Raw genomic sequence first — 24,975 nt, forward strand, 5'->3', positions numbered from 1 at the left:
TTGATGGCTGTTCTTTGTTGTTTCAGCACCAGCCAGCTAGAAGCCCCTCAGTGCCCAGCACAGCAGCTGGGGACAAGCCTGTTGGGTGCAGAGCAGGCTGAACTATGTTGTCTGCAGGGCAGGCTGAACAGATGTTGGCTGCAAGATAGCCCACGCACTCAAACCCCCCTCTATCTGGTCCTTTATCACCTGTTTGCCTCAAGTCTGAACACTCAACCCCCCTTGGGCCAACAAGGCAGCTTGCAGACCCAGAGGCCCCATTAGATTTGGGCTATAAAAACTCCCTCCTGCCAGGCCCCCCTCTCTCTTGCTATCTCTCTTGCTTTCTCTGTCTCTCTCCTGTGCGCTTCCTCTCTCTCTCTTTCTTTCCTTCTTTCCTTTCTCTTTGTTGCACTGCTGCAATAAAGATCTTTTGGTTGCTCCGAGTGTTGTGGTCACTTTCCTTTCAAAGCCCACAGCCTGTGGGATGTGGGAGGTGGGGCTGTAACACAAGGAAGCTAGGGGGGCTCCTGGTCCCGGTTCAGGATGCAGGATGGGCAGCACTGAGAAATCAAGGCAGCTTCAGACTGGGACTCAGTCTCCCCACTATTCTAACCAGAGGGTGAAGCCAGATTTAAAGATAGGTATAGTGTAGCTAGGTAAATCGGGTCTGATATGCAATCTAATAGAAAAATATGGAGTCAGAGCTGAGTCGAATAAACCAGAAACTACACCTGGGAGATTGCAATGTTAATGTTCCCAAGCTCCCCCCCCCCCCCCCCACCGCCCATCCTAAAGAACTGTAAATGAAGCAGCTCCCAGCAGACACTTGGAAGGTGCTAATCAATTCACCCTAGGCCCTTCTGGCCCTAATCACTCCTCCCCCCCACCCTCCTGCCCCAAGGCCCAGCTGTTTTCCATCTTTTGGCCTCCTCATCTACATCCCCCAACATGCAAGACAAAGGGAAATAAGCAAGATAAAAACAGGAATGTAGGAGGACAAAAGAACGCCTTAGATATAAAAGGGATGAAACTTCCCCAGCCTACGGATTCCACCTTTCAGGGGACGTCTTTTCTGCTATCCTTTAATAAAGCTTTTTACTTTCCACTCTACACTTGCCTCTGAGTGCATCTCTGCTGTATTTGGGGAAGCAAGGACTCCTCAAGGTAACCGGCGGTATAAGTAGCTCCAGTGATGTCCTTTATCACAGTCTAAACCCTAGCAGGAAAGGGAACGCAGACTCCAAGCCCACCCCACTGCTTGACCTGAAATGGCATGAGGCTGAGGTGGCTGTGGACAGTAGCACTGGGCTTCCTTTGTTGGACCACTGGTGAAGAAAGAGCCAAGTCTTCGCGCCTTCCACGGGCGAGGGGGTGGAGAGTTGGTGCGCACAGACTCTGTGTAAACCGGACAGGAATTCTTTGAAATACCCCGATATCCAGGCAGGATCGGCGGCAGGGTCAACTGACCAGAAGCTGTGAGATTTAAGACACCCATGTTAGAAGGCGGGTATGGGCTGACGCAAGGGGAGGGACGCGCAGGCGGGCAGACGAGCGGCGCTCAAGAATGACGTAAAAAGGGTCGATCGAACCGCGCTCAAAGCTGACGTGAAGGGAGCTGGTAGCGTTGTTGTGGCCAGCAGCTGGTGAACGCCGGCGCCATGGAGCGCTACGCCAGCTCCTTGGAGGAGTCGGTGGACGGGGCCCGACAGCAAGAAAAGCACTACCAACTGCTGTCGGCGCTGCAGAGCCTGGTTAAAGAGCTACCCAGGTGCGCAGCGGAGGGCGGGGCGGGCCGCTTAAGTGGCCCCGGTGCCGCCCGCGCTCACCGCGCCGCTCTGCCTGCAGCTCCTTTCAGCAGCGCCTGTCCTATACCACTCTCAGCGACCTAGCCCTGGCGCTCCTTGACGGCACCGTGTTCGAGATTGTGCAGGGGCTACTGGAGATACAGCATCTCACCGAAAAGAGCCTCTACAACCAGCGTCTACGACTACAGAACGAACACCGAGGTGCGGAGGGGTGGCGGGAGAACGCAAACTCCTTCCCAGGTCGGCCAGCCCCGGGAGTGCTTGACCTCTGTAGGTTTCCTAAGGGTCCCTCGCAGGAGACACCTCAGGTTGACCAGATCAAGGATGCAGAGCTTTCCGTAGTGTCTTTTTGGTGGCCATTGAATCAAGCCAGTATTAATTGCACAACCTCCTTCTGAGCCTGACATAAAGCCAGAAACCCCCTGCTTAGGATACCCTGTTTCTCCGCCCACTTCTAAACTAGAAGGCCCAAGGACTTTGCTTGGAGGCCATTGACCACACCCATACCCCATAGCGGATAAACGTTCATTGACATCTCTGCAGCACTCTAGGGTCAGTTCCCTCAAAGGCCCTACAGGGCACCACACCAGCTGTTCATAGAATTCCTAAGCTCTGAACCCTATAGCACCCTCAGCAACTCCAACAGCTTTCCATTTGATCCACAGGCTTGCTTCCTCCTGTGTGTCCCCCTCAGGGCTTGAGAGCCCCTTGCTGAAAATTATAATAGGGAGCTCTCCATACACCATTATATTTTTACCTTTGCTATTTTATTTTTTCCTAACTTTGTTATAAAAAAAGAGTTAAAACATTTGGAAAATTTGAAAGAACTGTATAATGAATACCATTTTGCTCTCCACCTAGATTCAACAATATTTTGCCATAGTTCGTTTATGTAACACCTGAGCACTTCACCAGAAGTCCTCAGCGTTCCACTATACCAGGATTTTCAATCCAACACTGTTGACATTTAAACTGGTGAATCTTTATGATGAGATAGTGTCCTGTGCATCACAGGATGACAGAGGCACCCTTCCCTAGTCATGACAATCAGACATGTCTGCAGACAGCCCTAGGGTCAAACCTTGACCCTGAGAGAACTGAAACAGTGCTCTAGAACAATGTTCTCCTACACAACCACAGTGAACCATTCCAGGTGTCATGGTCACATTACCTAACAGGTCTCAAATTGTCACTTTATAATTAAGGATCCAGTCCAGGTTCATATCCTGCAATTGATTACTTAAATCTCTTCTGGAATAGTTCCTAACATTTAGAGAGGCTGACTTTTTGAAGAATCCAATGCATTCTACCTGTAAAATGTCCCTGTACTGCATCTGTTTGATTGTTTCTTCATGCTATCATTTAACCTGTTTCTCCACACTGTTGTTTTTTGTAAACTGGACAGCAGATTGAGGCCTGATTAGATGTAGGATAAATGTTGGTGACAGACCCAAAAAAAAAAATCCTCCTAGTGTTGCAAGGTCCCTAACCCATGAGGGCAGGCAATGTCCATGTGCCCCAGGATTAATGTATGACTACTGAAAATGGATGTTGGATTTTATTAAGTCCTTTTCTTCCATCTATGGAGGTGATCAGGTGGGTTTTCTATTACTACAGTGAATTACATTGGTTTTTTTAAATTCCTGAGATGAACTGCCTTCTAGGGATAAGTCATGATGTACTATAATTTTTGTCTATCTTGGATTTGACTTGCTAAAATGTTGTTAAGCAGTTTTGCCTCTGTGTTCATGACAGATATTGGTTTGTAGTTGCCTTGTAATATTTTTGTTAGTTTGGGCATTGGGGTAATGATAGCCTTTTAGAATTTGTTGAGAAGTGGCCTTTTCAGTTTTCCATAAGAGTTTGTGAAGAGTTGGTATTACTTCTTCCTTAAATGCTTGAGCAACTGTATTTTTAAACATTTTCATTGACGTACAAGGTACACATAGCTCACAGATCCAAAATACATAGCTCATTCTTTTTTTTAATATTTTTTTAGTTGTAGATGGACCCAATACCTCTATTTTATTTATTTATTTTTATGTGGTGCTGGGGACTGAACCCAGTACCTCACACATGTCAGACAAGTGCACTACTACTGAGCCACAGCCGCAGCTCCTAATTTATTCTTTTTAATGCTCAAATTGTGCCATGTTTGCCATGTTGAGAGCTTCAGGCTGTCTCCATCTGATGTATTCCCATTATTTTTCCAGCACTTCCTTGCCTCAATCCTGGAATCAGCCATTTCTTCATGGAATCCTGGTTGCTTTTAAGTGTGACAGTTTTTGGTAACTCTCTAGAACCTTTGTCTTGTCCTTCAGAAGGCTTGAGCAAGGTCTTGGTATGGCCAGCAGAGAACAGGCTTGTGCTGACTTTCTGCCTTTCCTTCAAATAATTTTTAACAGGTGGTAATTGGCCTTTGTTTTCCTTGGGCATTCCTAAAGCCAGGCCCCTTCTCAGCAGGTAGTTGGCATGGCTCTCTCCTTAACGTTTTCTTTTGCTTACCAGTGGAATCTGGGAGTTTGCCTGGGATTTACAGCAACATTTGATAAATGGAGTGAAGAAAATGACATTTCCCTGCATTTATCTGTGCTCTTTGTCCTGCTTCCACTTAATGTACACTATAACCAGAAAACGAGAGTGTCTTTCTTGCCTCTGTGTTTATGGAGGTGTTTTGAAGGTGTCTTCTGATTTCAAACACATTTACTGTGACAACTATCACCATTGTGGTATATAGAGAATGCCAGGAAATGGGATTGGAGATGGCTATATGCACTGCAGGGGCCAGGTTACCTGCCAGGAACCTCTGGGACAGTCATGAGAAAAGCTGTCACATGAGAGCTCTTCCTAGAGAGTGTGGGGTTTTGCATTTTCTTGTCCTGCCAGCAACCCCTCCCTGCTGGGGAGGCATGACTGTTTGATACTTAGACCAGTAAGGTGTAGGGCATTGGCTGTATATTCATCTGGTGCTCCTGTCCTCTGATCAGCCCATCAGAGTGGACAGTTTGCACCCATCTATGTGTGTGGCATGATTTAGCAGGGACCATGGAGCCTTGCTCAGTGGTGGAAGGTGAAATCCTTTTGGAACAACATAAACTCCTCAGCACAGAACTTCTGCTGGCTCCTGATACCTCAGGCTTAACCCAAATGGGGGCCTCCCAGGTCTATACCCACCCTTCTCCCTTCTTTGGCTGCTGTGCAATACCTGGGAGATGCCAATGGGGAGGGGTAGTTCTGTTACCCTGAAGGGCATTACTAAGGAAGGAACAGCACAGCCACACAGCTGGCAGTCAGCAATCTTCTTCCCTTCCTTTCCCAGTCCTTTATCTCTTTTGGTCTCCCATAGATGATGGCAGGGCACAACTAAAACTCTATCATCTGAGCCTATAAGCGTTCAGACCTCAGTCACCCACCCACCTCCTCCAACCACCCTTGGTCTTCCAAGCTTAGGCTGTAGCTCTGACCTCAACCCTATACCAATATTCCCTTTTCCATCCTCCTTCAGTTCCCTGTACTTTCTGGAGTCCCCTGGATGTGCAGAAAGGTGCTCTGGGCACCCTGCCCTGGGTGAGGGCAGACCTGGGAGAACTGAGACTCCACATAGCTTTCTTTCACATAGAGCTTAAGGCAGGGTGGGATCATGAGGTGGTGCTTCCCAGCCTTAGGCCTGGCTGAAGGGGCAGACACGAAGAATTGAGGTATGCTCTGGGCTCCATTCTTACCTGTTTTGGGTCTATTCCCCTCTCCCCAAAACCTGCTATTCCTAATGACTCGACTCCATTCCCAGTTCTCAGGCAGGCCCTACGGCAGAAGCACTTAGAAGCCCAGCAAGCCTGCCGGCCCCACAACCTACCTGTGCTCCAGGCAGCTCAGCATCGGGAGCTAGAGGTAGGGGACAGGGGTGGGATGGCCAGGCCTGGCTCTTCCTTGCAGGGACTACCTGGTTCTGCTAATAGAGCTCAGGGTGGCTCAGGAGCTGCAGCTATTCTGAGTCTTGACCACCAGAGGCCTGGACCACCAGAGGCCTGGTGAGTGGCTACACACGGATTTTTGCCATGGGCCAGGGCTGGGTAGGGAGTGAAAGCCCAGCTGTGATTCTCTTACTCTCTAAAACAGTAGCTTCTTGTGGGCTGGGGTGCACACAGAGCAGGCGCTGAATGGGGAACATTGAGGCCTCATGCATGCAAATACAATGGTGGAGTGACAGGGATAGCCAGAAAGGGGTCCATCCTTCTCCCAGGGAGCTCAGAGTCAATTGGAGACACATACATAATCAACAAGCCATGGGAGAGTATGGGTGGTGGCTACAGAGATGTACACTAGGTCCAAGGCTGCTGGGGCTTTTGGGGAAGCCTCTTAGAACCTCTCTGCTGCCGAGTCTGGTGAGGCTGAGAAGGGTGAAGACTGGGTGTGGTGAGGATACCTGTGGTCCTGGAGCCAGTGTCACTGGGGATGGGCAAGGTACTCAAGAGGAAGTGGCAGGCAAAATCATGTGTTTGAGGCTTTGAAGGGTATGGTGGTTGAGCCTGGAGCCACCCTCACTCTGTTTGCGGCAGGCAGTAGAGCATCGGATCCGGGAGGAACAACATGCAATGGACCGGAAGATTGTCCTGGAGCTGGACCGGAAAGTGGCTGACCAGCAGAGCACACTCGAGAAGGCAGGGGTAGCTGGCTTCTATGTGACTACCAACCCTCAGGTCAGTGCTTGGCCCTGCTGCAGCCCTTATCATTGGTCCCTGAAGGCCAAATACATTTAGGATTGTACTCCTGGTCCCTGATGAGTTAGGCTCAGGTTCAGTGGTAGGTGGGGATAGCAAGGAAGTGGGACTCCAGAAAGAACCTGGAGGCCAGTCCCATGGCCCACAGGAGGTGAGCCTGTAGGCCCTGGTATCTGCCTCTAGGCCAGGGTGGAAGAGCACCAGGTGTCATCTGGCCCTCATGGAGGACCCCTCTGTATTCCAGGAGCTGACACTACAGATGAACCTGTTGGAACTTATCCGGAAGCTGCAACAAAGGGGCTGCCAGACAGGGAAGACAGCCCTGTGATCAGGTGGGGATCCCTGCTGGCCACCACTACCAACATTGCTGGGAATACAGCCCTGACTACCATCACCAGAAAGATGCAAGGAACTTATCTTCCTGGTATTTGGCCACTTTCCAAATTTGATGCCCATTTGCCAGCAAGCATCACCATTCTAAGATCAAGCCAGGTTCATCTGGCTGCACCTGTCACCCACCTTTGCCTGGGTTTTTTGTGCAAGCACTAGGATGGTGTCATGAAAAGGAGGGAGGCCTAGCCTACCCGCTGTCTCCCCCAGTGCTGGGTGGAGAGCAGGGTTGTTGGTTCTATACCTTCCCCATTCCATGGGCACATCCCAACCTCTGCCAGGCCCCAGGTTTTGAGTTTGTTTTGGTCTTGGCCTCTCCTTTGGCAGCTGAAGCCCCCAAATAAAAAGAATTCCAATGCACAAATCCTGTGACCCAAAAAAATAAAGGCACGTGCACTTGGTTTGTGTCTCATTTCTGCCACAACCCACGTACAGTCCTTTCCTGATAGCTCTGTGGCAGTGTTGGAGATAGCAGAGAGCAGTACCCATCTGATGCAGCCACCACAGTGTGGCTGAGACCTTTCCTGGGGCTCCCCTCTTTTTAGGATGCCCAGTCCCATTATCTGTTTGCCTTTGTGTAGACTGCAAGTCTGGACTTTGAAGTCATGGGTGGCTAGGTCTGCACTGAAGCCATCTGGGAAGTATATCTTATCCCATCCGTGGTAGAAATGATCTCTAGAACTTGAAAGTGAGACTTCTCCATCCAAGCCATTCCCTCTATGCTGCCCAGAGCAAGCTAATTTCATGTGAGGGCACCATGGTAGAATTGAGGGTTTTCAGATGTAGAATAGTAGTTTATTGACCAGGCAGGCTTTCCAGCTGGACCACTACCCACCCATGAGGCTCATGGGTTGGACCCTGGCAGCAGACAGTCCCATTAAACTAAGAGGTAGGGGCCCAGGCCCTCTCATTAGACAATACCTTGGCTCAGGCAGGCATCAGACTCAGCCTAGGCCTGAATATCTGCATCCTGGGTGGGGCAGGAACCACCTAAGGCAGCCCTCCCACCTCCAACAGGTTTCAAATTCTTGGGTATAAAAAGGCAAATCTGGTGGTGATAGCCTGGGAGCAACCCAGACTTACACCCCTAAATTCCTTTTCCCAGGGCTCTGGGAGGTCACAGAATAACATGGCAGCAGGTGGTAGAGTAACTATGGTGGTGGCACAGCAGTTAGGCTGGGCGGTAGAGAAGGCTGCCAGTGCAGAGCCGCCGCCACAACTCCTGCCACAACAGCTGCCGTTCCCGCTGGGTGCCCTTCATAATGCTGCTGTTCTCCAGTGCTCGACGGGACAGGTAGGGCAGCACCTCCATCACAGGGCCATAGGGTACATACTTGTATACAGAGAAGCCTGCCTGACCTATACACACAGCAGGGACACAGGTGTGACTTCCACTTTCTGCATCCCCACCAGGGTGTCCCCCAAACCCCACCCCACCCAGGAATGCCCAGCTCACCCAAGGGGAAGCTGATTTGGTCACACATGCCCAGAAGCTGTCCAAAGCACACCTGGTAGTCAGCTGGATGCAGCCCCAGTTCCTCCATCCTATGAACACATGAGACCAGGCTGGTGAGGAGTCAACCCTAAGCTATTGCCCTAGGAGAAGGGTAGAGGGGCCCAGTCTTATCTCTGAGGCCCTTCTGCCACACCCAGACTCCAACCCCTTCCCTCCAGGATCTATCCCATGCAGGGTGGGGCTGAGCATTTGAGTTCTGCCCTGCCCCCCAACTATGTCTTGCCAGCAAGACTAGGCTAGGCTTCCCTCCTACTCCTAGAGGGAGGCTTTCCCTGGGTAGGCGTTGGTACATGGCCAGCACTGTTCCCCTTTCCTCAACCCTTCTTTTTCCCCATTACCTCCCCCACACCTCTACATCCTGACCCCCTGATCACCCCACCCCAAGAGCTTGCACCTGACCCCGGGAAGCTCCTGGGCTGTCTTAGAGCCCAAGGGGATTTTGCTTGGTGACTGGTCTTCTGTCCCCTCCAACCATTGTCCTCCCCTTGCTGGCTGCTCCTCCATCCCATCTCCACAACTGTTCTATCCCATATACAGCCACCAGCAGCCCAAGTCTTTAGAAGGTAGCTGGTATGAATTCAGATGTGCTGCCAAATGTCAAATATGGAGTGTGGGAGATTTAGTACAAAAAAAGAATGAAAATTTTTGTGTGTGTGTTGTTGGGGATAGAACCCAAGTCCCCAGACATTCTAGGCAAGTGCATCCTCAGTCCTAAAACATAATATGGAAAATAATTTCATCTTTTTCTTTTAACATAGTTAATAGAAAATTTAAAATTACATCTGTGGCTCACATTATATTTTTATCATCAAAGCTCCGATGTTAGGGTGGGGAACCCCCAACTATCTGGCCCCCTCTCCTGTCATACCATCCCTAATAGGATCATACAGAACTTTCTGGGTTTTAAAATACCTACACATTGATGATTCTCATGTTTTCATCACTAGCTTCCTGTATCAGGTGTCCTGATTTGGCACATCTGTACCTGTACTCCAGAATACCCATACATACACCTATACCTTAGGGCACTTTGGGGTCTAGGTGTGAGAGATGGAACCATGGTGAAAATTCTGGAATACTTAGGAATTTACTTCACCTTATTTCTGTATTTGACTTGTTAGATTTCTCCCAAAGTTGTGCTCCATGGGACAAGCATTTAAAGAGAAAACAGACTGTATTAAGTTCTAAATGCAATTTAAAATGTTAATGGAAACTGTTTACAGATGAGGCAGCACATCAGAGAGCTCTCCTGAAGGGCACTGAGATTTAACATCACCCTTAGATATTTCATTGAAGCATTTAAATCACCTAAAACAATTTATTTTTTGAACTTGAAACTTTAATTAAAGTCAAGATTAATGTTAAAATCTAAAGTAATGGCAGAGCAGCATCAAGAATACCAGCTAGGTCCAGAGGGCTTAAATACTCCATACCAGCTTGTTCCATGGATATTATCCTATAGCACCTAATGGGTTACTGTGAGCTCCTTGACCACTGGAGTGCTGACAATTTTCCCCAGCCTTGGAGAACCCAACAGCCCAGTACAAGTAGCACTTACCTGCTCAGGGTAAAACGAATGGTGTCTTCATTGTGGGAGGCTACCATTACCTCAGCCTTAGAATTGTGCTTCAGCTCCTCCAGAACATAGTTGAGGCACCTGGGGAGAGTGCCATGTGAGCCTGGTCCCAGGCCTGTACCCCTCACTGCTAACCTTGCAGGCCCAGAGCTATCCAGTAAGCAGCTCCTCCCAAGGGTACCTACCCACAGCATCAGGAGGAACAAAAACAGGTCCTGGCCCTCCATTCCTCAGCACCTCATAAAGGGGAAGGATCAACAGCCAAGAAAAACTGAGCAACAGCTTGGACTCAAGAGTTCACAAAGAACTAGCTGAGGTGCGACTTCCTCACATCAAACATTACTGTCACTACACAGGGGCTGGGAGGGAGCTTGCCTGAACCTGCAGCTTTGCTTCTGGGAAGGGATCCTACAGTTTGCTTCCTAGCCCTTTGAGGAAATAAAAGGAAGTGATGCCTGGGGGCCTTGTGTGGGGTAAGTATCCCTGTTCATCAGCAAGACTCTCAACAGTATGGTCATCATGCAGTGAGGATAACCATCAGGGTTGGAGTACATTCTCTCTGACCCAGGAATTTGTGACACTGTGCCTAAGACACAAAACCTATAACAACAGATGCATACAACATGAGGAGGACGAGATGTTCAGTGAATCCTATTACAATAACCAGAAAAGATCATAGACCCTGGACACATAACTTTGTGCACCTGTATTAAACACGTGCCACTGTTAATAGAACTGCTCTGTTGACACAGGAGGATCCAGATGTACCATTAAATGAAAAAAAAAAAAAAACAAGAGCAAAGGACAGAGTGTACTGTGTAAACATTGATGGGCATGGCACATACACAGCACAGATGTGCACAATTGGCTTGTGCTGCCAGGAAAGGAGCTGCAGAGACACTCAGGGTCCCTTAGAATTTGCAACAAGAACATAAAGCCTCAGAGAAAAATCATGCAGTTGGACTGCCTGTGCTACACAAAAAGATCTCCAAGATAAACGGCAAAGATAGCAGGTGCACAACCATTAACAATCCCACCATGTGAACTAAAAAGCAAAGAGTAGGGACACCATCATGGGGAGGGCTGGGCACCCTGGGCTCATTGCATATTTCTCCACTAAGTATCAACAGAAGATAGCTGTGGATATCAAGGCCAGTTTTTGTTTTGTTCAGTAGACACCTCTTTTTAAAAAGAGGTGTTTCCCTAGTGTAGTCGTATCACATTCACCCCATGCAACACAACCCAGGTTTAAAACTAGATAGAAATAAAATCTCTGAACTTTTCCCTTTTCTCTGCCAGATGCTATGGCCAGCCTCAGACTGAGCAAGCCCCTATCTCAAAATAAAATATTTTAAAATGTAGCTCAGTCTTAAAGTGCCCCTGGTTTCAATCCCCAGTACCAAAAAAAAAAAAAAGAAAGAAAGAAAGAAAAAGAAACGCCTTCATGTTTTTTAATAAATGACAAACAGAAGAAATATCACTTATGCCCTGAAGGAGACCTGAATGGGGTTAGCAGCATGGTCTCCTACGGTCCTCACTCCCCACGCCTCCCAGGAAACAAGACAGAAGGGCTGACTCACTTGTGATACATAGCATTAGTGGCCTCATATGTAGAGTTGATAGGGTCCTCATAGCCAAGATCCACAGCACGGGCACGCTCCTGGACCATGTATGCACCACGTACCAGCTTGGCCCCAAAACACCAGTCCTCACGGCGAGCCAGCTCTACATCCAGGGTCACATTGTCATAGGCATCCTGTGGGACCAAGGCCAAGTCACAGGGACCCCAGCTGATGGCCAGAACAGGGACTTACTAGGGCCCAGGTGCTCCAAGGTATGTCAATTTGGGACACCTAGGACTAGGCAGAAGCCGCCTGAGGGAGGTGCCACTCTGGGAGTCTGGCAGACAATTGTAGGTAAGAATGGGCCTCAGATCTGTCCCCAAGAAGGGGTGACAACAAGGCCACCTTCATGCATCCTCCTCTGGCCTGGGACAGCCCTGTGGGGGGTCAGCCCAGGTGCCAGGTATCCAGAGTTTCCTCAGCTGGGATCAGGGTGCATGCTGGGGCCACCTGACTGGACCTCCACACCATCCTATGTCTGGATACTTGGCTCATCCTTATAAGCTCTGGATCTATACAGGCCCCCAGCAACTTAGCACCCTCAGGCTTAAGGTTCAGTTTGGGGTCCTATCCTAAAGTACCTCTGGGCTTCCTCAAGACATGCGAAATTCTGCACAAGTCTTTTTCTACAGAGGATCCCAGACCTTTTATCAAATTCTTAAAGAGGCCTGTGCTAAAAGCAGACAAAAAGAAATGATCATCCATAAAGGGGGTTTAAAGTACATCAGATGGATTCTTAAAAAGCTCTTCTGCCTTCCCCATTCTCATCCCTGCCAACACTCTTGTCTGAGTCCCAAAGCCCAGAACAGGGACTGGCGACAGGTCTCAGAGGTCTTGCTTACTACTACTCTGAAGCAATCACCCCAATCTCACTATCTCTGCAGGGCTGGACATAGCCACTGGGCAGGGTTTTCTTTCTTGGACAGTAGGGCCCAGACCAGGATAACTGCTACAGAGGGACCTCCCCTTGGGAACATAGCCTGCTCTCTCCTCTCTTTCCTCTGCACCCAGCCTCTGCTCAGAGTAGGGCCAGGCAGATGCCACAGAGCTCAGAAAAGCATACCTCTTGCAGGGTAGTTGGTCATGCTGCACACCAGAGGATTTATAGTCAAGGCCTAGAGGTAGACAGGGAAGTGGGGAGGCAGGGGCCCATACCTTGAGGTAGCATTGGTAGGTGTTGAAGATGAGAGGCTTCTCCACATTGAATTTGCGTTGTATTTCCAGTGTCAGGTGGCTGATTGCTGGCTGGAAATAGGTCTGCTCAGCATCCACCATCAGCCGTACCCCTGCTTCCATGGCTTTCTAAGAGGTGCAAAGGGCAGGAGAGACTTCATGGCTCAAGTGAGACAGATGCCCTTCCTCAGCACAAGTCCCAGGGTCCTTGAAGCATCAGCCCCCACCCCACGTGGGGCTGGCTCACACCGCCCCACCGTGGCCAGGACATCCATTCTCTGCAGTATCCTCATCATCTGCAGCTCCTCCTTCTCAGCGAACTGTGACATCAGGGGTTCCAGCTGTCCTGTCTGAGAGTACAGCATATGGTCAAACTACACTGTAGAGCCAGGGAGGCTACACTTAGAGACCCAGATCACACCTGTGTCAGCAGTGCTACACTCAGCCCACCAGTACCACCTTACCCTCTCATACAAGGCCAGAAGGACCACCTGAGCCAGCCAAAACCTTGGTGCCTGGCCCTAGAATCAGACAGCCTTCTTTATCTTGCCTTCCCCCAACTACCTTTGCATGTGAAGGTCAGCACCTTGCCCTAGGCCAACCAGACACAGTGATATGATGCCCTGGAATCTCACAGCTAGCCAGCTCTTTGTCCTATACCTGGAGCCTGGTTGTACCAGAAGGGAGTTTAGTGCCCGTGCCAGCTAGCTCCAGGCCCTAGCTAGGCCCAAAGTGTTTGCTTCTATGGCTTCCCCAGGACCCTCAGGGGGGTCCCATAGCTGTGGGGAGAACCCTTTCTGCTCCCACTCAAGGCAAAGGATGTGAACCTTGACCAGCCAATCAATTGGAAAGGCTCAGTCAGGAACAGGGAGGACTCCAAAGGAAAAACCCATGATTACAGGCAGACAGGATAGCTATGGGGAACAGACTGACTTGCAGCAGGGGTACCAAGATGGTGGCCTTCAAGAAGTCAGGCAGGTAAGCAGTGGGCTGGAAATTGGAAGTGGCAAGACCCAACCTGGGGGGACAATGTAGCACCAGGGCCTGCCACTCTCCTTCTAATGTGGCAGAGAAGTTCTTGGTAGTGCTGACAAGCATGTCCCTCTGTAGGCCCCCAGCAGCTTCGCCTCACTCAACACAAACACTTTATCCCTGGCCATATGTATGATTAAGTCTCCAGGTGTCAGTGACTCTTGAAGTAGAATCGCACTGAACATGCCACACCTCTAGGCTCTAGGTCAGTGACTCAAAGTTTGGGGGCTGGGCCCTCAACTGGCCAGGGCTGCACAGCATGGAAGGAATGTCTGCAGAACATATTCCCAAGAAAATGTTCCACCTTCAAATCCCAGCATAGGAGGGGCTTCAAACAGTCTCATTCCTCTCCCTGTGAATGTAAGCTAGCCTAATGATTTGCTTTTAACAAACTAAACTTGATAGGAAGTGACACCATATGACTTCTGAAACTAGGCTGGAAAAGGCAACATGGCTTCTACCTGGCCCTCATCTTAGAAAACACTTGCCCTTGGAACCCAGTCACCATTTTGGGAGGAAACCCAATCAACAGCCAGCATCAGCCTTTGGACATGTAGGTGGGGTACCTCCACAATGACTAGATCCATGACCCTCTGAATACAAATGTATGGAAGACCTCAAACAAGAACCACCCAGCTGAGCCATATAAACCTAGAATTATGAGAGAGAATAAAATGATTGTTGCCATTTCTGGCCAAAGAGGTTTGGGTGACCTAACAAACAAAGTTAGATGACTTGAAGAAGTGCCCCCCCAACACCCAGATATCCTCTGCTTGTGGCTCCTCAAGGCTCCATGTTGGTCTCTGTTCAACACTCTGAGGACACTAGTGGGTTTGTTCTCTCCCCTGTGGGGCCAGAGAAAATGGTAGTCTCAGTCACACTGTGTCCCCAGGGTGGAAAACAGGAGATATGTGATGAGCTTAATTCTCTTCTCAGCCAGGACCCAGTGAGAGGGAAACATTACCTGCACATTGGGGATCAGCAGGTGCTTGGAAAGCTGAGTCCTGCAGCGAATGAGGCTTTTCCACTCCAGCAGGTCCATGGTGCTGTGGGAAAACACACATCAACAAAGGAGGCCAAAAGATATTTCTTGATCCAGCCACACAGCTTTACCCATGGGTGCTCAGATTGTTGGATGTATCAAGCCAAAGCCAACCCATTCCCCAAAAGAGCACTCCCAAACCCAGCTACCATAAAACTCACTTCTGTTTTCAGTCTTGAAGTTAAAATATAAATATTGTTCTCTATTTAAAAAATTAAAACCAAAATGTGAACATTCCTGAATTAGGGCATCGGCATTTTTATAGCTGATGCCCTAACAGATTAGGTTCAGGGAAAAGCCAAAGGTAGGAGACCAGGTAGGAGGCAGATGCAGCTTTAGAGGGACTAGGTAAGCTACAATGGATAGGGATGGCTGAGCACTACATATGAATGGGATCCCCTGGTGACTTCTGTCTCAGTCTTTGGCCCTGAGGATGGGATATGGGACTCTGATTCATTGCCTACCAGTGCAAGTCTCAGGAAGGGCCAATACCCTTTTTCTGGGACTCAGATAATTCCAGAAGAAGCCCTGTGTCCATGCTGCCCAGCCCTATCCCCAGAGATTTCCCAGGTTCCCATCACTCCTACTTAGTACATCTTAGAGAAGTGGTCCCTTCAGCACTATAACCTCTTAAAGGAGCAACCAGGATTTGGAGAAGCTGCTAAAACTCAGCTGGAACCAAAGCTACCCCAGGGTAGTTGAGTAGTCCCCCTTATTCTCAGTCAGGGATGCTGCTCTTACCCAGATGCTCCCAGGGTCTCTGGTGTAAACCAGTTCTCAATCTCAGCCCTGGATGCAATGCCCATCTTAGCAATGCTTTCCTTTAGAAGTAAGAAGGAGGAGTCAGCACTGATGTCTCCGAGCCCTATCCACTAATGTCCCCCTCTTTTGACTTTATTACATCATTAGCAGAATGGAATCCATTTTGGACTTGTTACTATGCCACAGATGAGTCTATTCACATCTGTCTACTGATGCCTGTTCTCATCCCTCAGCTCCTCCACACTCTTGCTACCTCCCCAACCCTCTGCCAGTACTTCCTGTATTTGTTCAGAAATAGAGCCCATGGCAGGTCCTCTTTTTCTTCCATCCTCCCCAGCTGACAGTAGCAGTAGAATGGGCTATCTCTCAGAATTGCTCCAGGGATCCACCTTGGACCACAGCCACTTACCACTGGATGAGGTTCTTCCCCAAGACCCCATGGTGACCATCCCCTCACACTCCACCTGTAGTGCTACCACCTCCAGTTTTGTGTCCATGGCAGCGTGCCCAGCCTGCCCTTGCTCTGCAGCCATTTGGTGAAAAAAATGTCTCCACTTGGTCAGTACATCTGAGAAATGCAGCTGCAAACACAAGCCTGAGTCACTATCCATAGCACACACCCAGCTCTCCCAGACCATTTAAAGCTCTGATACCCCAAAGACAGGACTTGTATCCTGTATTAATCCTTATATACTCAAGAATATGGACACATATGCTATCATTTAATGCCCACAGCAGCCCAAATGTCTTACAAATTCTCTGGAGATAGAAGGTTCTAGCACTTACCAGAAACTGGGGTCTACCCAGGGAAGTGAGCTTAATTGCTATGAAGCCATCATCACTGGCTTTACCTGTCAGAAGCCAAAGGAAGAACTATGAAGAAACAGATACATAGATGGGAGAAGGAGCACCAGGAATCTGTGCCCTGCTGACTCTGCAGCCAGTTCCCTAATCATGTTGCTATCCAGTCCCCTAAACACATTTGCACTTGGCTGCTCCAGAGACTCTACCACAGAGGTGGGAAGGGGTGACTTGGTAATATTTTTGTTTGCCACATGATGCAGAAAGATGGTGGCCAAAGGAAGCAGCAAGACCTACACACTGCTATGAAGCCCCAAAGGTGTCCCTGCTTCTCCCTGCCTCAGTTTCCTTCCCTAATGCTATCAGCACCACAGGATATCCATGTATGGGTCACAGGACACAGACATACCAAGTAGAGAAGAGGGTGGGGCACTCAGGTCATCTTTGCTTCTGTTTGCCCTCCCCCTACCTCATTTTGCCCCCAGAGGAAAGAGGCAGGAGGCAAGAAGATGTCCCTCACCCAAATGACTGAGCATTGACCTGACCACTAGGGATCCCCCCAGCCCATTAAGCAGAAACTTTGAAGCATCACTCACTCCTGAACTTAAAAGGTTCAGAAGGCATAAGACCTGCTGCCATTATACACAAGACTGCTAGGGATGGCATGGGGACTATGCTGGGATCTCGTGTGAATTAAGGACATTGGGGCTCAGTGACCTCATGGCTTAACTCACCACCCCCATTCCCAGCCCCCAGTAGGCTGTACCAGGGAGGGATTCCCTGTCACAGAGGATATGGCATCGTTAGCCGAACCAAACACTGACCCAGGGCAGGGGGTAATTCAGTCCACCATCATGGACCATCTCCCAGTGCTCCACATTCAGGCACTTCCCAAAGAAAGGGCAGGAACATGAGGTAGAAAAAGAAGCACTGTCTCAGGAAAGGGCTAGATGCAGCACAAACTGAGTGTGACAGCCAAGCCCTCTCACTGCAGACCCAGCCTTCTTCACCAACCAGTATCTCATCTCCACTTGCCCAAGGATCTTCCCAAGCTGGGATCAGGCAAGTATGTAGCCAAATCACCCTACCTGAGGCCTCTATGCAGTGCAACAGGGTCTCCATGCGGCTATCATACTTGGTTTCACTGGCACAGAAGTAAGTATGGGCACCACTGATGACGCTGTCCCTTTGGTCTCCAAAGGTTAGATGGGCCTGATATTGCTTCTCACTCTTACTCATGCCTAGAAAAGTGGACACATGGCCTAAAAACAGCCACCAGCTCTACTAGAAGGTATAGCTCAAACCCCCTATACCCAGCATGAACAATCCAATGACTTTGTCCTTGGCACCCTCAGATGGACTCAATCAGCACTCCTGTGCTATGGGCCCTGCAGCTCTCTACTTCTCAAAGCTGCCTTTTTCTCTCAGCTGGTCATATACCCCTTCCCTTGCTGTTCTTTTAGCTATAATACATTTCCACCTGGCAAGCCTCATCATGGGACAAACCAGGTCAGGAAGGCCAAGCCTCTATCACAAAGACCTGGATTGTCACACACTAAAAGCCAAGAAGACTAAGTCCATACGAAAGGGCTATGAGAAATACTCAGGGCCTGTCACTTGCCAATGTGTGAGGATACACAGAGCCAGGCCAGGAGCCCCGGTACAGGGAGGAGCCTCAGGACTTAATCTTTACCCCAGCGTTTACTCAGGCCATGAACCCATATGTCTCCTGGGCCACCAGGGTGCATGGGGTGGGGGAGAGCATTTGTTCATAAACAGTGGCCTCTTACTCACTGCTGCCATTCCTTTCTGTTGAAGAGGCATAGGACCTGCAGAAAAGAGAAAGAGGCAAAGGTCAGGGTCATAATACCTAGGCCTGCAGGTAACCGGAAGCAGAAGAGGGAGAGGAGGCTGGGGCTGAGCTGTGGGCCTGATCCTGATCATGATCTTGACTGAGGGCTGGCTCCAAAGCACAGCTCAACTTGGGTGTGACCACTGGGCCAAGGAGGGACAGTGACCTCTGGAGCCCTTGAAGCCCACATGAAACCATGTGGATAGAGCTCCTCCCTACTGAGGAAGAGTAAGAAAACTATCCACTGAGATTCTCAGAACAGCCCAGGACATGCAGCTTTGTCTTGAAAAAAAGCTAGCAAGGAGGTGATGCTTCTTCCCAGGAAAAATGGGAACACAGAGCCACAGAGGGCACAGAGGAATGGAGGCAGGAAGCCCAACTCCAACAGTGAAATCCCCTTGCTCTGGCTTCTACCTCCATGTCCATAGCCTCTGAGTTCCTCTGAGGACACCTGGGCAGAGCTCTGGGATCCTTCCCCCATTGCAGGCACAACCACAACCTGCAGGGCCAGCCTCCCTGCTTTATTCTTGCCCCTTAGACTTATTTTCCAAGCAGCAACCAGGAATTTTCTTTTAAAATGCAAATCAAATCTCACTATCCCCTTGTTTAAAAAGCCTCCCAGGTTCACAAAGTACCCCAGAACACCCAAAGTCTTCAATAAGACAGGACATTGAGGTCAAGACACTGGCTGCCCTTGGCCCAGCTCATTTGCCCTTCTACTAAGGCTCAGTCAGGCCTACAGTCCTCCCCACAGTCTTTCAACTAGCCTCACTGTAACTTCCCTACCCTATTGCCACTTGTCCTTCCCTTCTCCACTGTACCCCCTTCTGATGTCATCCCCCCCCCCCCGCATTAACCATTCTCCCCCCTAATGTGGCAACCAGTTTCTAGTGCTCAGTTCCAATGCTATGCCATTGGGATAGCAAGAGTTTGGGCTGTTATAAATAATGGGGATGCTCACCTTAACCTTAATCCTAAAACACTGGGCTTTTTACATCTCAGATTTTGTATTTAAAGCTGTTATATATTAATTATTCATTACTTATTCATTAATTAATGAAGAGAGAACTCAACCTCATAGCCAGCACCATCCAGGGTCTCCAGGGCCTATGGCCCAACCCATACCCCCACCATCTCTTGAAGCAAAAGTAAAGCCATGGAAAGGTCAAACCAGGAAAGCAAGGACAGATGACAGTTAACTGCACCTTTGGTAATTGCACCTTCAGAAGGCCTCTTGTATCAAAGGGCCTCACCATTAGTGGCTTTTGACCTTACTGATCACAGAGCAAGGCCTGGGCCACTAAGCCACATGACGAGCCCTCCCCATTGGCCCTGGCTCCTAACCCAGGACCTTTATCCGTGGACTTTGAGCCAGAATATCCAGGTCAAAACCCAAAAATCGTGGTGGACCCAAGCCCTTAGAGGAATGGGACTCCTCATGACACCACAGTCCATGAAGCCACAATCCAGGATCAGGAGGTAGGCAAGCAGCTACTGCTCTTGCGCCTCCGGCTGACAAGATGTAACAGAAAAGAAGAGGGTAAATTGTGACTGTGTGACAATGTTCTAACTCTGTAACAAGGGAGTAGTCAGGTCCCACAAAGACCTCCTGTCTGTGACAGGAAGCTTCCTGGCCTCCTTGTAAGGCTTCTGGCATGAACTGGCAGGGTCAAACCCCTAGACCTTTAAATCAAGGCCCAGGAACAAGACAAAAGCCACACACTCCCATGCCTTATATGCTAAGGCAGAGGAGGCAGCCTGAGTACTGCCTAGAGTAGAAAGTCTCATGGCAAGGGACAGCTGACCTTGGGCCTCTGGACCTGGGTGACCCCCAACAGGAAGATCTGGTTCTGAAACTGCACAGCCCACAATTTATATAGCATGTGTTTTAACTAGCATACACAACTGCTGGACCTTGACTCAATTCTTCTCATGGTTAGTCCAGGGGCAGGCCCAGAACCACCACTACTGTCCCCTCCTTACCACAGTCTTAATTCATGGTAGTGGCCTCTGCTTCTCTCCCAGAGTACAATCTATGGGCCTTGTTACAAGACAAGGAAGGTTGATATTCCTCCACCACCACCTGTTATCACAAGGACACTGAAGCAGATCCGTACTGCTAGTCACTCCTGACCAGGACTACCCACTGAGTCCTGTAGGCCATGTGATGATATGGAGTGGTGCCTGAAAATCTAGTCCTTCCCTACAGCCTGGGTTCTTCTGAAGGCAGAGCAACAAGCAGCAGAATTGGGTGTATATCTTTGTTATCTACCATTGGCATTAGATGGTGGTCACCCTATAATGGCTCCACTTTAGGCTTTAAATATAAACCTTTATGCTTAAAATGTAAACCTCTCTGCTTGACTACTGGTGGCTTATTTTAAAACTGACATGGGTTTTTTTCCTTCTTCTTCTTCCTTTCCCCATTCCTAACCATGAGGAAAGCAAGACTGACCTTCTTCCTGTCACAAGTTGACAAATTATCTGTTCTTCAGCTCATTGGCCAAAGCAATCAAGAAATTCAGACTTCTGGGCTGGCACCAATGGGTCTGAGAATTGGTTAACTCTCAAGGCTACAAATACATTATGACTCCTGATACGGCACTTGAGGAATTTAGCCTCTGTATCCCTTTTTAAAAGCCTACTATCCCCCGGGCAGTTAGAATTCCAGTGTCTGAGGCAAAAATCCCCTGTGTACTCTACTTTGCTAAAAAAGCAATAAAACCTTTTTCTCAAAACCTTGTCCCAGTACTGGGTCAACATCAGGGACAAGGACTGAGCTTTTGTATCAACACTGTAAGGTCAAGAAGGGACTACCACTTAGGTCTCAGAGCCCAAGCAGACAAGTAGCCATCAACAGCAGGCAACCTAACAGAGGCACAGCCTTTGCAGAGTGAGGGAAGTGGATTTACAAGTGGGGTGGACAGTCCCCAGGCAAGGCATGGGCCAGCCCACCTCCAAATGCTCCAACTACTGCCAAGCATGGAGGAAGCCAGAGGGGCAACTCTAGGAAAGGATTCTTTTCATATCAAAGGCGCCTGAGAAACTGCGATTGTGAAATCACCCTGTCTGGGACCAAGGCCACAGAGCCCATTAGTTATTCAACAGGCAGCTTCAGTAAAGGTGCAGCCAAGTCCCCAGGGGGAAGGGAGGCTCGCAGGGGATGATGGACTAGAGCACCCTGCCTTCAAAACAGCCAGTTGCAAGGCAAGGGGCTGGGCTCCCCAGGCCAATGAGCCAGAGGCCAGCATGCTGAGACAAGGCAGATACATTCTGTTCCCAGGGAAAGAGGACTCATGTGACTGCCTTTCCCACCCTACTTCCCTGCAGCTACCTGGGGCGGGACAAAACAAATGTGAGGCCTGATTTGCTCCACAGAGGGCATGTCCTGAGCCTTACATGGGTCAGGCCCAGAATCCAAGCCTGTCCTGGAGAGTCACAGGCACCAGCACTTTGGGAGACAAAAAAAAAAAAAAAAGTTAGCCTCTGGTGTGTCTGCTATTACCTCAAGAAGTAGAGGGCAACATCATCCTGACATTCCATCCTACTGCCCAAGTGGGCAGGTCAGTGAGATATGCCCCCTACACTCCCTGCCCAGGGCATGGGCCTTGCAACAAGTTTAGTGACAACAGGAGGGGACTCCAGGCCTGCCTAACCACAGTGTTCCTGGCTGTGATTCCCTTCACCATGGATGCCTGGGCAGAGGCCAACCCTGGGAGACTCCACACCCTCTAGGCAGAGTCACCTGCAGATTAGGAAACTATTTCAAGACCAGCTGAGGCCAGGCAAGGGTGGAATGGTGGACCCACCAGCCAATCAGAATTCCTGGGAAGAGAGACTGTAGCAGAGCAGGAAACCAGAGCAGCCTCCTGCGAGCGGGGGAGGGGGTGTCGGACAAATGTTTGTGTGAACAACCAGGCAGCACATATTCTCAGTATTGGAGGCCACACATTTACACAACTCTGCCCCTGTAGGGCAAAAGCAATGTTAATTTCATAAAACTTTACATGTCACAAAACATGATTCTTGTTTTGATTTTTTTTCAACCACTTAAAAATGCAAAAGCCATTCATAACTTGCAAACTATATAAGACCAAGTGTTGGGCTAGACTGGGCTCAGGATCCATAGTGTTCAGTCCCCAGTCCTTAACCACCTCTGGGTTCAGGCATACTGGTGTCCATTCTCACCCTCCTCCCCAGGTGGGCTTTACTTACACCAGCCTTTCCATGGAAGCCCAGAGTTGTCATCTGCAGAAAGTAAAAACACAAGAACTACTGGCAGAACCCAAGAGGGCCACTTGTAATCAAGCTGATGGCTCATCTAGCATTGGCCTCTACCTAGACAAGGCTGAAGTTCAGCAGCTGAACATGGCTCCCCAAAAACCCAGTGTTCCTTGGGGTTACTACCAGATGCCTGTGTAACTCTAGATAGGTAAGCCTTACGCCATCTCCTTGCACTCTGCCTCCTCGGAGCTCAGATCTTCCTCCACTCCGTAGTCCAGGATGGAGCCAACACCAAAGGTCTTGTTGTGCCGGATCAGGGGCTGAATGGACTCCCGGTCCTCGCCAGCCACAAACTGCCCATAGAAGGTCATCTTCATTAGCTTGTCAAACAGCTTCTGCCCAAGAAGTTTTCTGGCTATCTGAAGCAGCTGGAAGGCAAAGGGAAGAAGCTGACTGGGCCATCCAGCCTATCCCTTCTCAGCAGAGAAATCTTCTTTATACCTCCCTATAAACTTCAACCACTTAGGGCCAAAGTGGGCCTAACAGCATCAGGTTGTTTAGGGTGGGTTTTGGGGGTTTTGCTGTCATTGTTGTTTTAGTACTAGATATTGAAACCAGGACCTTGAGCATGCTAGGTAAGCATTTTACCACTGAGCTACATCCTCAGCCCTTTTTTTTATTTTTATTTTGAGACATGGTCTCACTAGGTCACCTAGGCCACTATCAATTTTATAAGGAAGATCATTAAGAGCAGCTTGCTTATTCACTTACAGCAACCATAAGTCAATCTTCATTTAGAGCAGAACAGTGGGTACTAAAGTACCCCTTTAGTCTTCCATCTACTCTGGTCTCCCTATGACTATGAGCACATTGTTCCTTTCTGGACCCCACCTTTGAGGGGGCCAGCTCAGAGTCCACCCCAGGGCACAAAGGGGTGCCTGACCACTGCTTGATAGGTAAAGAGGAGCATGGCGCATCTCTGGGAAGACAGTTTCTATCCCTCTCTCACTCCCTTTTAGTCCACAGGCAGGCATGGCTTCTGTACTGTTTGACCCTATCCCACAACCAGTCACTTGTGATACCACTGAGAGACCTGGATATAGCCTTTGCCCTGTCACAGAGTCCCTGTGGTTGACCACTCTCTCCCGTCATTCCTGCCCCAGAAGGCTGCCTCCTCCTGATTACAGTGCCAACAGCACTTCCTGCTCCTTTCCAGTTGCCCCTTATAATGCTGGTCCTCCCCACCTGCTCTACCAAATCCTTTACCTCCAATGTCCATTCTCACCCTCCTCCCCAGGTGGGCTTTACTTCAGGACATTACCATCTGCCACAAACATACTGGGTCTCCTAGATGAGACCAGTTCCAAGTTCCACCCCTTCTTTCTCTACCACACTCCCATTCCTGCCACCTTGGCTCCAAGTGTGACTGTGAAGCTCCCCCAAGGATCCAAGCCAAAACCTCTGATGAGCACCTGACTCTAACTTCAAGGGTGTTGCCCTCACATCCCACCTGCTATGGCCTGGGCTAAGCTGTAAGTGTGACTTAGTGTTTCTTTTACTCCTCCTGCCTCCCAGTGGAGTTGAGGGCAACACGATGCCACTCAAAGTCTCACCCGAAAAAGCCACCACTACCTACACAGCCTTCCAGACTCCGGGGTCCAGCAACCAGACCCCTACAAATTGTTCCCAGGGTCACCTTGAAATAACTGTCATCTCTAATACCTCTAAACTGGTTAATTCTCCAAGACTCCCACACTTCTTAAAGTTTAAATTTGGGTGTTTAGGTGATTTTCTATTTTCTTCAGCGTTGTTCAGAATGACGGTGTCTGGGAAGTGACTGGTCACAGCTTGTGGAACTCTGCCAGAATTCCCTTTGAGCAAAATGAAAGATACTTGATTTTAAATTCCAAGGTGATAACTTTGTATTCCTGCAAGTGGTACATATCTTAAACATTCATTGGTCTTTGTTTTCAATTTTAAATGATGAGTAGGGAAATTCACAAGGTCCAAAAAGGAATGCAGGAAACGCCTCCCTTCCTGGCTTCAAATCATCGCTTCAGGCGATATTTCAGTGGCCCCAGCTTAACTCCATAACGGCTCCCGGGACAGCAAAAGCCCCCAGCACCGCCCCTAGCCACCTGCAAGCCCACCCATCCGCCCACTCGCACACCTGCTGATGGCGCTCCAGCAGCGTGGGTGAGGCACACAGCCGTAGCACCAGAAGATTGCGCGCTAGCTCCCAAGTACGCAGGCTGCGGTATGCCTCTTGCGCGTTGCTGAAGTCCACCACGGGAACTGGCGGCCTCGCGGCCTCAACCGGCCTGCATCCCGATCCCGGTACAGCCCTGGGACCCGCGGCGGGCTGCTCGCGGGTAGCGGGCGAAGTGGACAGCGGGGCGAGATGAGGTGTGCGGGGAGAGCAGGATCGAAGGGAAAACACACGCCTCAAAGCCATGGCGGGCAGTCTCTACGATCCCGAA

General features: G+C 49.5%; 2 protein-coding genes across 4 annotated transcripts; one reads left to right on the top strand and one right to left on the bottom strand.

Moving 5' to 3' along the window:
* Positions 1–888: 888 nt before the first annotated feature.
* On the bottom strand, positions 889–24,975 carry Prodh (proline dehydrogenase 1). 3 transcript variants are annotated; one of them, XM_071617751.1, is made up of 14 exons: positions 24,666–24,975; positions 22,715–22,923; positions 18,214–18,248; positions 17,508–17,660; positions 16,405–16,469; positions 16,083–16,199; positions 15,598–15,677; positions 14,779–14,860; positions 13,040–13,132; positions 12,765–12,911; positions 11,568–11,743; positions 9,970–10,068; positions 8,352–8,440; positions 889–1,455 (listed from the first exon to the last, which is right to left on the bottom strand). In XM_071617751.1, the coding sequence occupies exons 1-14, from the start codon at positions 24,948–24,950 to the stop codon at positions 1,199–1,201; spliced, it is 1,887 nt and encodes a 628-aa protein (XP_071473852.1). In that variant the 5' UTR covers positions 24,951–24,975; the 3' UTR covers positions 889–1,198. The 3 variants fall into 3 exon arrangements, with proteins under 3 accessions (XP_071473852.1, XP_071473859.1, XP_027780116.1); XM_071617758.1 differs by lacking the exon at positions 24,666–24,975 and adding an exon at positions 24,218–24,313; XM_027924315.2 differs by lacking the exon at positions 889–1,455 and adding an exon at positions 7,669–8,254.
* Dgcr6l (DiGeorge syndrome critical region gene 6 like) lies at positions 1,586–7,296 on the top strand. Its single transcript, XM_027924317.2, has 5 exons — positions 1,586–1,750; positions 1,828–1,988; positions 5,575–5,675; positions 6,344–6,484; positions 6,750–7,296. The coding sequence occupies exons 1-5, from the start codon at positions 1,641–1,643 to the stop codon at positions 6,831–6,833; spliced, it is 597 nt and encodes a 198-aa protein (XP_027780118.1). The 5' UTR covers positions 1,586–1,640; the 3' UTR covers positions 6,834–7,296.

This window comes from Marmota flaviventris, chromosome 1 (genome assembly GCF_047511675.1).
Source record: "Marmota flaviventris isolate mMarFla1 chromosome 1, mMarFla1.hap1, whole genome shotgun sequence".
In the NCBI taxonomy this organism is placed as follows: domain Eukaryota; kingdom Metazoa; phylum Chordata; class Mammalia; order Rodentia; family Sciuridae; genus Marmota; species Marmota flaviventris.